The sequence below is a fragment of the Alexandromys fortis genome, unplaced genomic scaffold (assembly GCF_014885135.2).
Source record: "Alexandromys fortis isolate MF-2015 unplaced genomic scaffold, M_Fortis_MF-2015_v1.1 scaffold_3, whole genome shotgun sequence".
In the NCBI taxonomy this organism is placed as follows: Eukaryota; Metazoa; Chordata; class Mammalia; order Rodentia; family Cricetidae; genus Alexandromys; species Alexandromys fortis.
In genome coordinates, this window is record NW_026067909.1 from 21,195,940 (window position 1) to 21,209,560 (window position 13,621).

At 40.4% G+C, this 13,621-nt stretch overlaps 2 protein-coding genes across 5 annotated transcripts in view; both read right to left on the minus strand.

Moving 5' to 3' along the window:
• Window positions 1-3,083: 3,083 nt before the first annotated feature.
• Window positions 3,084-9,693, minus strand: Cntf (ciliary neurotrophic factor). 2 transcript variants are annotated; one of them, XM_050136531.1, is made up of 3 exons: window positions 9,610-9,693; window positions 8,031-8,131; window positions 3,084-7,200 (listed from the first exon to the last, which is right to left on the minus strand). In XM_050136531.1, exons 1-3 carry the CDS (start codon window positions 9,641-9,643, stop codon window positions 6,712-6,714), a joined length of 624 nt encoding a protein of 207 aa, XP_049992488.1. In that variant the 5' UTR covers window positions 9,644-9,693; the 3' UTR covers window positions 3,084-6,711. The 2 variants fall into 2 exon arrangements, with proteins under 2 accessions (XP_049992488.1, XP_049992490.1); XM_050136533.1 differs by lacking the exon at window positions 9,610-9,693 and having other exon boundaries at window positions 3,085-7,200; window positions 8,031-9,555.
• Window positions 9,694-9,697: 4 nt separating this feature from the next.
• Window positions 9,698-13,621, minus strand: part of Zfp91 (ZFP91 zinc finger protein, atypical E3 ubiquitin ligase) — a 31,061-nt gene continuing 27,137 nt past the window's right edge. For 2 of the 3 annotated variants that reach the window (XM_050136526.1, XM_050136525.1), the window contains exon 11: window positions 10,462-13,443. In XM_050136526.1, coding sequence (XP_049992483.1) covers window positions 12,933-13,443 — 511 coding nt within the window. In that variant the 3' untranslated portion in view covers window positions 10,462-12,932. Of the gene's footprint in view, window positions 10,146-10,461; window positions 13,444-13,621 lie in introns of those variants that run through there. The other variant, XM_050136527.1, reaches the window with a different exon arrangement.

A 13,621-nucleotide genomic window follows, 5' to 3' on the forward strand; every position in this document is an offset into this window, starting at 1 on the left:
CTGTAGATCTTCATTGGCTAGAAAAGTTCATGTATAGATCCTGACTTAGATGTAGAAGGAATGAAGCCCTGGAGGACTGTCCCTTGAGGATTCCTCCTCTTTGCCTTGGTGACCATTACTCTCAGTGACTCTTTTTCTACACATTTTTTTTATCAATATCTAAGTTATACTAATATATGTTGCTTGTCTTTACTCACTAGAATGCAGACTTCAGAAGTAAGGCACTATCTTGTGTTTGTCTCTATGTCCCGGTAGCTCCAATATTCCCATTTCTTACTTTGAGCATCGAATGGCATATTTTCAGGGAATTCTTCTGTCTCCAGTTGTGGTAGCTCCAGTGCATACACAGCTGTCTCAGATACTTTCTGGAACAAAGAGTTATTCCTAGCAAACCTCATCTCCAAAACTCTCATGGATTCTTTCTCCCAAGGTGTCGTCATTTCCCTCCTGCAGTCTGATTCTCTCAGAAACTCTCAGAAAATCTTGAAATTCAGCCGCACTAACTAGTCTTAGACATGCCACAAGCCTTCCAGTAAGTAGCCAAGCCCTGACAAGTGCCACTGAATCTAACAGCAGTGCTCTTGCTAGCCTCTTACTTTTATTATTATTATTTTCCCAAGAGCACAATCCTCATTGTTTTTTAATGCCCAACTGCCAGATGTCCAACGTCTAACATGTGTTTTCTATGCTTTTGCTGCTCTGAGTTATCCACATGAACTGCTAAGCACAGCCAAATCCCTCACAGTTGTATTCCCAAGGAACCGTGAGTATTTCAAGTATAATTAATGGTCAGGTACATGTCTTCACTGTTTCCTTTGTAAAACAAACATCTTTCTATGTATCTTACAGACTTCTGAAGAGGAATACATGAGCTAATGCACAGAAAGCAGCTAGAACAACACTTGGCATAAACACCACATACACTTATCTTTATTATCCACGGCTGTTTCAGCAGGGACCCAAAACAATTTTGTCAAAATGCATTGCTGTTAAGATTGGTTAACTCTGGCAGGGCAACTTCCAAAAGCTGAACTGTAGAGCTTTAAGATAGCATGGAAATATTGGCATTATTTTCCTGGCGACCTTTCAAGTTATTTGTATAACCCTCAACCTTCTTGCTATCCTGAGTTTTGGGCATAGGAACTGGGTTGGTAGCTGTTATGCAATAGAAATGTCTTAGCTCTTCCCCTATCCCTATGACATAGACATTACATTTGATCTGAAAGCACCTTTATTAGAATTGTATTTAGTCTTCTCTGGTTGCCTTCAGTCCTGGGGAATACTTTAAAATGTATTCTACATCTCTCATCATGTCAGAGAGGGATAGGATATAGGATCTTTATATTACAACAGAGCTTGTGGTTGGGAAGTAGAAAGTATCTGGGTTAGGAGTTGCTAAAGCTCTGGGTTTCAAAGGAGTTAAGAGCCCTAGAGCTTCCAAGGATTATTAGAGGTACAGGAGCTGAAGAGCTGAGGATGAAACAGACAGCTGATGCCTTCGGAAAGTCTAACGGAGAGGCTGAATTGTGCAGTGTAGTGTCTTTGCGAGGTGTGTGTGCATGCGTGCATGTGGTGTGTGTGTGTGTGTGTGTGTGTGTGTGTGTGTGATGTACAGTTCTTATTCTGTCTCTTTGGAACTGGGATGCTGTGACAGAGTTCGGAATGCCTTTGATTCCCTCACACTAGGTGCCTAATAAAGGACAGGACTAAATGAAGTTTGAGTTCTTTCCTGTATTAAGAGGAGGGCGTGGGTATAAGAGGGATGAGTCTAAATGCATGCTTTAACACATCTTGGGTGGTGCCTAGGTTTGTATGTTTTTTTGGCTCCCCAGTCTAGAGCCTGCCAGATGTCTCCAAGGCCTGTCTGACAATACTACAGGGGAAGTGATCTGTGTGCAGTGAATGACCTGTGCCTCAAACTCTCCAGAAATATAGGAGTCCTAAGGGCTCGGAGTGAGGTTGGGTTGGTATTTTGTAGCCTAAGGTCAACAAGCTGAAAACTAGGTTATGCCCCCACCAGGTCCATCCTGGGAAGAAAATGACAATCTCTGAGATGTTTAGAGCACACTCCTCAGTCCAAAGTGTAACTTGAATCTAAGCTACTTGAGTTATTAGACACTTGAAGTTCACATGCCTTTTACAAGTACATACAGATAATTTGTCTGAACTGTGTAACAACCTGTGAGGCCAGGTATTTGTCATCGTTTCCATTTCATAAGTGAGGAGCTCAGAGAAAGTGACTTGTCCCAGGTTGGTAGCTTAAATTGGCTTTGTTACCCTTTGAGACAGGTTGATACTGGTTTTGTCCAAGTGAACTGCAGAGGTGGAGGGTGGATTTCAGAATTGGATGATCTTGGTCACCAGATCTCTTATGGTATGAAGAAAGTGTAGAAGAAAACTTTGAGACAAGAATTAAATCTTTAGCTCTGTCATATGCTCGAGGAATAGATTTGAACAAATTAATGTCCATTGTCATTCCCCTAATCTGTGAAAGATAATATCTCAAAGGATTACACATGACAAGTGTCAAGTTGTCTCATCTGCCAAGTAAATGCCTTGTTCTTTCCTACTACCTCATCATGCAGAGAGAAATACAGACTCATCAATTTTATTTTCACCTATGTGGTTTTTCACAACTTAATTTCTACCTCTAAAATAACTAGAAACAGATTCTTCAGAGATCTGTCTCTGCCAAAGGCTAGACTGGGAACAAAACAATTTGAAATTAAACCTTCATTTACAGCTTAGGTCACTGAGGATTGCAGGAAAATTTGGCCTGGTGGTGTAAGGGCACTCAGCCTTTTCCAGGCTGCCTGCCCCTGGGATTTTTGCCCACTATCCTGGCATCATGGAGAATTACCCAGCATGCTTGATTGAGCCTGGCCCTGGCTGAGAGGATTACATTTCATCCAGTGTTGAAATCACTTGAAATTCCCCTTGTTCATCCAAAGACACAGAAATAAAAGAGGTAACTTGTGGTCTTGCTGAGAAGAGAACTCTATTGTTAGCCATTCTATCTTTTAGAATTCTATCTTTTATTTTCTATGTGCTCAAAATAGATTGATCCAAGAAACATTCTTTTGTTAAGATTCTCAAGCACATGGCTATTTATTTTAAACACCAAACATTTCATTTCTTCTATCAGCGATAGTCAGAATTCTGTAAAAGCTTTTGTCGTGAGATCATTTTTACTGCCTTTTACTTTTGAATGCACCAGAATTCAGAGGGTTCATTTTTGACCACGAAGCTTGAGGTTGAGGCCAAATTTCTTTAAAGAATTCCCTGTTCCTAAACCACATTCTATCACACACACCACAATCAATTGAAATCTCAACTCAACCACCACCGTTCCTCATTTTTGTGGAGGCCTGCGCTCTATGTTGCTAACCCTTAATACAAGCAACAGATGAGCTGCTGCTCTGGTACTCAGTGAGGAGCCAAGGATGCCCGATCACAAGTCACTTGAAGCTCTTCTTCAGACCTTCCCCCCTCTGGTCAGAGGTCACAGCAGTGTCATTCACTGGGCAGTCTGAAATAACAGCAATACCAGGGCTATGACTTTATACTCTGCCTCAATTCCATTTCTTAAAGCTGATTCTTTTCCATGCTTGGACAAATTTATGGGTTTCAAATCATCTTATGGAGAATTTGTCAATCTTTATTAATGCAATTCAGGGAAACATAATTTCCCTCCTCAGGGATTTTTTTTTTATGGTGCTGTGGGGTAGAATTTCTTTTTAAACAATGTAAAGGTGAGGCACTGAGTTTATATATCTTAGGATTTTTTTAAGGGATTCCATAGATAGGTCTATGAAATAAGGATAAAATCTAAAGAAAAATCTCACTTATCTTATGAATTACTAAAAACTATACCTTTCCAAATGCTGGGACTGGAGCTCGGTGTAGAGTGCATATTATGTGAGACATTGGTTTCATGTCCCATGCTAAAACCAAGCTCCTCCCAAGCCCAGTAAGATCCTTAGTGGCATATAGGCTATGAAAACAATCAAACAAGAACTAGGTATGTCGGCAGTACTGTTGTCTGTATTATTAAGCTACCTGAGACATTGGCATTGTCAGCCCTTTATTCAATCTTATGCGTTTCTGGTATGATGCATTGTCTACACATTTAACTTTTCACACAGGTTCATATTTGTTATATGGCTAAGAACTCATTTAACCTTTTATTCCACCTCCCCTTGAGACACTCTATGTAGTCCTAGGACAGGACCAGACTGGCCTTGAACTCTGCATTTTCCTGCCTCTGCTTCTTGAGTACTGTGATTAAAGATACACACCATGCCCAGTTCCCCTTCCCTTTAATAAAAATTTGTGTGTGCATGTGTGGTACATGTGAATCTGCATGCATGCTGAGGTCAGAGAGGGATACCAAGAGTCATCTATTATTGTTTTTGTCTTGAAATAATGTCACAGGACACTTACACAGTGAGCTCCCAGGATCCACTCTGCCTGCTCACCAATGCTGGCGTTACACAACCATGCTCGCAGCTTTTACATGTTGGGGTATATATTCAAATTCTCATGCTTTTAGGACAAACTCTTACCCACTGAGGCATCTCCCATTCATTCGTCCCTCCCCCGCCTTTTTTCCTGAAGGATTTCTACACACAGCTGAGAGACATACTTTAAATTTCTATTTTTCTTCTTGAGGTGTATGTGTGTACATTTTTACTATGTAGTCCAAGCTACCCTCAAACTCGCAATCCTTCAGTTTCCTGAGTGCCTGGGATGCTGCCATGCACTACCAAGTTTCTTAAAGATGAATCTGACAACACAGTAGGGCAGGGCACTAAAGTCTCAGACATCTTCCTATTTCTTCTCATTCAATTTTTGTGCTGTCTGGGCTGCCTTCCAATTGAAACCTATATACACATTCTTTCACATGTAACTCAACAGAGCTCAAGCTAGACTCACTGATTTCTGAAAATCCTGCAATATCTGTCACACCTGTAAGATTAAAAATAAAACCCCTAGAAGAGGGGTCACTCATGATGGAGATTATTCGTAATCTTGTCATTCCTCATAATGAAATTTTAGACACTTTTCTTCTTTAAACATGAGCCTTGTTAACATACACTTTATTAAATGGAAGATGCTCCTGACAAACAGAACTTAATAAGCGCACATGAAATAAGACTTTATCGTAATGAAAAATATGTATACCACAATCACAAATGGAATTAAATAGGCCTTTATGGTGCTGGGTCTGGGCCCACACATGTTCATAAGCCAACTTCTTGTTCTTTTCTCTCTCTCTTTTTTTCTCTGTTGGAGTTTATTCTGTATTATACTCCACCAACCCAGGAAGCACATTTACTTGTGGCTTTAAATGATCTCTTTTAGTTCTTTATAATCCCATTCTAGTTTTGATCTTTTTATTTTATACATATACAACTGTATTTTCACAAATGCATAGTAGAAAACATAGTCTCACTTCCCCTGAGCTACTACAATGCTTGACTGAGTATGGTCATGTACTTAAATCAGAGTTTTAGCCTTTATGGAACCCATTATAGGAGAGCACACAAGATGAGTCACATATCCCCACCTCATGCAACTTATGGAAGTTAGCCCTCTCTGACTCATGCATAGTTCACTCGTTTATGAAGCGAGATGTCATGATTAGACTTGGGCCCTCAACTCGAGATCTCTCAGGTTTACCTAAAAATAAGTAAAAACCAAAGATACAAATTGTTGGAATCACAGTACACCACTAATGCACAGATCTTTTCCAGGGACATCTGTTTCCTAGTCTTCCATGCTGTGTGGCTCTCACAAGAACATTAAAAGCAGAGCGTTACTGTGCTGTTTAAGAATCCCTGGCATTCTCAGTGGGGACCAACTAGACTTCATCCTCCCCTCATGAGTAAGCCCAGAGAATGTAAGGTGATGGAGCTCTGTGATCTTTAACCTGAACATTCCACTCACTATCGAGTATCTATATATCGTATCTGTATCACTGATCTGTTAATTTCCTATAAACAATGATTAACCCAATACTCAAGTACACAGTCAACCCTAACCACTCTGTTATTGCATATCCTCTGTTTCCAAGTATGGGCCCCATTTTTCATCCAAATGAAATCTTAAAGATTTGTAGTTGCTGTTCTTTGTCAGGTATGGGCAACAAACACTTGGACATCTGCTGCTGACTTCTGAGGATATTTAACAAAAGGCTGCTTGCTTTTCAGAGCTAGGGATAAATCACAAGACACATCTAACCCTCTGAGACAAAGATGTAAAGTTATATAGAATATACATAAAGCTATGGCACTCAGTGCCTCAGCACACCAATATTACTATGGTAGTTTGAATGGTGATAGGCTAGGACTTCTAATTTGTTTATTCAGTCTTTTCAGAAGTCAATCACAACTAGTTACAATTTCTCTTCTGCTTGAAAGGCTGTTAAATGCCTAGAAAGGTCACTTAGTATCAGTATCAGGGACATTAAAGCTCTAAGGTGGGAGGATATTTCCCTTGTTTCTACTCTATTATACCACCAGTACAAACAAAAATGTTCCTACACATACAGACACCTAGAATAACCATGTATATCCGTTCAAATGTGGTCAAGCCTACTTCATGAAACTGCTTGTGGTTTAAGGTCTTCAAAAATTGGTTCTGGGAAAACAAGGCCTCAGGGAACTACCTATATCTCCGCAGAACAAAAAATGAGGGAAGGGCTAACTGCTACATTTGTTTGTCCTTGGCCCCATAATGGCTCTCATGTGCTGGGATACCCATCTGATGAGAAGAAATGACACGGAGGTCATGGATAGACCTCACGGTCCACTGTGAAAGCTCTTGAAGGACCTTCAGGCCCCATAGCTTCTTCTCAAAGAGGCCACCATCTCCAACAGCAACAGGCGTCCCATCAACCTCATTTTCAGGGATCTTCTGTTCCAGCAGCACCATTAACTCCTCTAGCTGGTAGGCAAAGGCAGAAACCTGGAGCAGAAGAGTATGTATTGCCTGATGGAAGTCACCTTCAGCTGGGGTGAAATGCACTCTCTGGTCTTCTAAAAGCTTGGCCAACATCCCGTGGAAGGTACGGTAGGCCTGGAGGTTCTCTTGGAGTCGCTCTGCCTCAGTCATCTCACTCCAGCGATCAGTGCTTGCCACTGGCACGCCATCCACAGAATCCAGGTTGATATTTTTATTCAGGCCCTGATGCTTCACCTGGCCAAGGACAGAGTAAAACATATGTTCCATTATCATCTCAATCCCATTCTCCAATCATAAATAAACACTCACTTCTGTAGTCAATGATCCAAGTTGTAAATAGAAACCCTTCACTTTGGGAGCCATGATCTTGCAGCGCTACCTTAATTTCACTCTCTCCAATGTCCACTCTCACAGTGAGATCAATCCTTTAGAATACAATAGGAACTGGCCCATTAGTCTTAGAAATGGCAAGGCTTTTCAAGTTACCAATTCTCAGAGAACATAAATTTGTAACTTTACCAGAGGCTTGGAATATTATCATAGCAGGCCTTTAGATGGAGGCCTTTCACGAGAAAACAAGTCCAGAACTCCATGGTTAATTTAACATTTTCACAGGACTCTAGTGAATATTCTAGGGAATCTTTTAATTACAGGTATACTTCTGGTGTAGAAAATTAAAACGTATATAGGTAGCTTATACTGTTCAGAGGGAAACTAAACTTTCTCTAAAATTCCATAAGGTTCTTCCTAATCCTACAACCCTTTTATTTACAAAGCTCAAAAATTTTATGAACCAAAACTTAAAGTCTACTCTCTATCCTGGTAAGGTTCAGAAAAAAGGCAACCAAAATATTCCATCTTCTCACTCAAGAAAAGACCTGTCTCAAGATAGTTAAGGTTACATGAGTTTTCTCAAGGGAGAAGCCATACCAAATTATAGGTGTTTAATATATGAATGACCATTAAGATTAGAGCTTTCATAACTGGTTATGGGGTTGGAACATGATGGTTAAGAGTTGAACTAGAAGAGTTAAAAACAGACAAGAGCAAAATAGACAACTTACGTAAGATTCCATAAGAGCAGTCAGGTCTGAGCGAATCTTCCTTGCTAGCCAGATAGAACGGCTACAGAGGTCCCGGCGGTGCAGGGTCAGAGGTGAATTCTCTGCAAAAGCCATCCCCTAAATCAACTGTCCCAGGAAACAAGTGAGCTGGTTTGCTTCTGTCTTCACAGGGCCAAATAAGAAATGTGACTCCCACAGACTAACTCCACTGGGCATTCTCTAATGGGATTGTGCACCCCCATCCCCACCCCCTGCCTGACTCAGAGGTGGCAGCAAATTCCTGGCTGTGGATTTTTGTGCCTGTGGAATCAAAGAGCCCTTTTAATCAGTCTTTTTCCCCCGCAGTGTCTGCCTCCATCTCTCCTCCACTCAGTATTCAGCACTTGTTTTTATGTCATTGTTTTGCTTTTGTACTTAGCAACAAGGTCACTATCACACTAATCCTCATGACACCCACCCCTGCCTAATATAGTCTGTTATTTACACATATAATCTGTTGACTTTATTCTGCTTTCTACAGCCTAAATTTTTCTTTAGCATGGCAAAGTATATTAAGTGCCATTTATCAAATGGGTCAGATAATACGCTCCAATATTTAAGCTTCATGATTCTTATATTAATTCTGGGCTAAATATTAGTATTCTTTAGAGGTAAAAGAAAAGTGTTCTCATTTGATATAAAAAACTTTCCTCAAAGAAGTTAATTCAATAAACTAGACTTGTGTTCCTACACTGGTCTCTTTGGGTTTATTCTCCCCCTTCCCAACTTTATGACTTCTTTGTACAGCTTCTGTTTTGTGCAAGAGACAGACTATGTGATGCAGGTCTTTTGTAGCATCTTTCCATTCCTATCCCTTATAAGGTTAAACTTGTTTATAATTAGCTAAAGGAGCATCTCTAATCTCAATCATGGAGCCTTCCTAGTAGCTACAGGATGTGAAAGGCACTGTTTAGGCCTGTTCTCTCCCAAAGGAAACACCCAACCCTACTTGGTAACATTTCTCAGGCAGTTTTACTCAAGTGACAACACGCTTCTTTTTCTTCCCAGTCCCAGTCATACTCCATGCTAACAAGAGAATGAACAAGGTTTTGAAGTGAGCACAAAAGAGTTAAAAGGTGCTTACAGAGCTTTCATTCTATTGTACTGTAGTCACTGGGTGATGCTATTGCCTCACGTTTCCAAGTTTTGTCCTCAAATGGGTCAGTGACTGTCCCTATTTCATATCAGATGTTGCCAAGAAGTTCAAACATAGACCATCTCAGAACGAGTTGACATAGGCAAACAATAAATGAGGAATGACTGCCACTGAACTTTTAATCAAAATTAGACTATGTTTTCTTTTTTAAATTCTAACTTGACATGGGTATTAAAAGCGTTGTCAAGAAGCACTAATGTTAAATGCAACCAAGGTTCTGTCATTATCAGAGTAAACTATACTTCACAGTATCTTTAATAACCTCAAGCAAGCAACTGAAACACCCATTTGGAGTCTGCCAAATACAGAGCTACGAGGCATCTCAGCATTAGAACCGCTACCCAACTTTCAATAAAGAGTAAATAGCAGCACACAAAAGCCTACCCTGGAGGCATCTGTTTTCTTCATTTAACAGCATCAACTGTTTTACTCTTGGATGACTAACTCAGTACAACCAAGGAAGACTAGTTGCTTCCAGGAAGACAACTTTTATTTTTCTTCTTTACATACTTATTTTGAATATGATTACCTAGATTAAGAGGAAACAAGATTTTTAAAAGCAAAGTATCCCTTTTATTATAATTTTTTTTACATAACTTTTAAACCTAGATCAAGTAACCACCTATCTCTCATCACAGGAAAAGGGTCGGTCCTGCACATTTCAACAGGCAAAAAAAGCTTTTAGGAAATATAACTGCCCCATTACAATGTTCTGATTTATAATTTTCTTGAGTATATGGAAAATTGGAAGAAAGACAGGAGCAAAACTGTTCTGTAGCAAGGCTGTATGTAAGACCTCACTTAGGTTGGTGGTAGAGTTCACAATCTTCCTCCGAACAGGTGCGAGGGAGGTCCAAGTGCTCTATGACGATGTTTTCTGTGCTCATTTCCAGGACTCCCAGCCAGTGTCCGACTAAACCCTGTAAAATGTGTAAGGGTCTAATTATGCAAAAATATGCCAGCAAGGAGTATGCACAACTCCCAGAAATACCGAATAATTATCACAACTATATCCATAAAATTTGGAATTGCCAATTGAAAATGGAGGTATGACTAGTTATTTAAAAGATAATAAGATATGATTATGAAATATCTATCAATTTTTAAGATTAAAAGGACTCTTTAAAGGACAATTAAATGAGTGGCATGGGAATAAAGGAATTGGTATTGGTGCTTAGTTTGCTCATATAGACTTTTACTATGCTAGCACTTGTTCTCAAAAGAAAAAAAATAAAGTTCATGAAAAATATTTTAAAATTTATTGCAAACCGCTACAATAATTTATTGTCAGCAAACGGTAGCTATGAAGATGACCCAAGTCCCCTTTACGCCCCCTCCCCCAAATGAGAGGACAGGAAGTTTCTAATTATTATAACTAGTTGCTTTCATGGGGAGGGGAGTGAGGTACAGAAAAGAACATATTTCTCCCCGTCCCAGAAAGAAGAGATGTTTACAATGCAGTCTGCTTTTCTGTGAGTGGCTATATTTGTTGAGTAACCACTCTAAATGAAATCAGTCTAAATGTGAAAAGCAAAGGCCAAGTGTAGGATACAGATATTAGGTAGAGAAACAGTATCATGTAGAGCAACTCTGCTGCAGTCCCATTTATAATTGCTCTTACAGTATTTCCAAATCTGTGTACCAATGCACCAAAGTCAATGCACATTTCAAATCAATGCAACAAAGTCAAACTCTGTGGGGCAGGAAGGCCTATCTTCATGCCTTCTCTCCCTGATATGGGAAGGATGGCAAAGTCTGCAACACTTTAGAGGAAACAATAATGTGTTTAAGATTGTTCCTGTAGGTGTCTTCCGCCCTCCTCCCCGGCATCCCAACCAGTGACATTGGTGGGTGTACAGTAAGCGTCTTTCAGAGATGACATTTTTTGGGGAAAAAAAAATTAAGCAGAGAAAATTTGATAAACTCCATAGCTTTAGTGTTTGTGAAAAACAAGCTGTTCCTTATTTTGTTCTCAGACTCTTAATTTTCCCAACAGTCATCATGTATTTCTGGTAACTGGCCAGGTTTTCAATGGCAGATTCTGAAGCACACAGGGAGGAACTGCATTCCTAATTCTCAAAAAAGTGAGCTCAATGCTCATTAGGGTTTTAGTCTTCTGAGAAGTATAAGCATGTAAAAACACAATCTGCGTCTCCCAATGACAGTGATAATCCACAATGCATTAAAAATCCCTACTCCAAGGAAAATAGATAATTTGGGGACAGCCAAAGATATTATCACACAGATTTTTTACCTTTGCTTTTGTCTATTCAAACTCTGTTCCTTCTACAGGGGAAATATGACACACCAGTTTTCTCTAAACCCAAACTCTAGAACTCTTAATTTTGTCCTTCATGAATGACAGGGTCTGGTCTTCCACTAATCAAGAGCTGGAATAACCAATGACAAAACCAAAACCACAATCAAAACAAGGAGCTGGAATCAGGTCAGTAGGGAGATTAATGCACAGAAATGGTGAGGACAGAAAGAAAAAAATTCACAGAAGAAAAAATCTTTTGTGATTCAGACCTTGAATAACATTCCTCATCCCCTCAAATCCTTGTGTATCTCCAAAAGCACTCTAGTTACCACAAACCCATCAACCTTCCCTAAGGCTTCCAAAAAAGCACTAGGCTACTGTAGTGATTCTGTTAGTGCTGAGGACCAGCTTTCTGTAAAGGCCACTGGAAAACTATGATTTTAGAGGCTGGCTGTGCTTCTTTAACTCTAAGCCTTGCCTTTAAAGTACCTCTTATAGGAAGGATCCCATGTCAGAATAATCTACTCTCCCAGCCCCACAAAACATAGCAACAAAGACCCTCCCCCCCCAAAAAAAATCAGACTTTCCATTAATAAATAAGGAATCTCAGGTTCCACAACACAAAAACACACATGTTCAAAGTGCAAATTTCTGCCATTAGCCTGGGACTTTTCTCACTGACATAGAGCCCTGTCTTACAGTCAGAAAGACTGTACATAGGGCAGTCCCCTCTTTCTTGGGAGCCTGCTTCCAAGCAATTGAGCACCATTAAGAGCCATATGGAGGTTTAGGAGGGGGGACTGAGGTGCTGGGATCCACTGAAGGGGAGGGAGGTGGTCCCCATGTATCCTACCTTCCCCAAACCCAGGGAGTAATGGAAGAGGGGTGAGATATGTGCTGTTTTAACAGCATCCTGCTAAGGGGCTCTAAAGTGCCAAGTCAAGCTGCCAGCCTCCAGAAAATAGAATTATATTAATATTTGAGGATAAGTGTTGGTTGTTGCAGTGGGGAGAAGCCAGAGCCATAGGGCAGCAGTAGAGGAGAAAAGATTTAGATGATAGTAATATACTAGTATGAGTTAAAAGCTGATCCAGAGCACATCAGTTATAGGTTGGGAAAAGGAGATCTGCCGATGAGCAGGAAGTCAGCTGCTGGCTGGAACCAAGTATACTGCTGCTTTTTCAATGACCTTTCTGGTAAAGGCAACATCAATATTTTAAAGATAAGGGAGGGAAATTCAGGAAAGGGGGCGAAAGGGAGGGAGGGAGGGATGAGACAAAGTCTCTCTCTGTGTGAGTTGTGTGTGTGTGTGCTGTGATCCACAATGCAAAGAGCAGGCCCTTCAGTTATTTTACTAGATTTTAAATGCTTTAAATTTTTTTTTGTCCTTTTTTGTCTTTTAAATACAAAGTCTGCACTGTCCCAGTGCCCAAAGTCTTCCTTTGCACTAAGGTCCAGTAGAGTCTGAATCTTCAATCAGAACCTCTGTGGTAGCACCGAGTATATCCGAGTTCATGACCAGCCCTTCAGTGCCCCCACTGTTGCCGCTTCCCACAAAGATCTTCCCGTCAGCCATAAGGCTCACCCGTTCTGTCCCACTGCAGTATGACTTTGACATCCCTTCAGCTTCTAGCAGTAGGCACTCTCCAGATGTTGAGTTTCCCAAGGGCTCAGGAAGGAGAGGAAGCCCCTGTGCATCTGCAGGTTGTGTCAGGGGCTCTGGATTAGTGCCCAAGATATCTGTGCTGGTGATGAGGGCGCCTGCATTGGCTGCCAGAGCTTCTGCAATCAGCACCTCAGGGTGGCTTTTTGCTTTGTGTGCCACTACGCTGTCCTTCTTCTCAAATTTTTTGCCACAGATATTGCAAGAAAATTGGTAGAAGGAGTCTGCATCATGCTTCTTCATGTGCCAATTAAGGGATGCCTTTTGTCGACAAGTAAATCCACAGATCTCACATCTAAAGAAAATCCAAAGGAAATGAATGATCAAGCAGAACTCTATCCAGGGCCAAGTGAGAACTGAAAAAATGTATACACATATTAATCTGTAGCACATACATTTTATGAATAGGAAACTACTAGATGGAAATCTAACTAAAAAAATTGTTTGCTTAAGAAACAGCAAAAAATAAAATT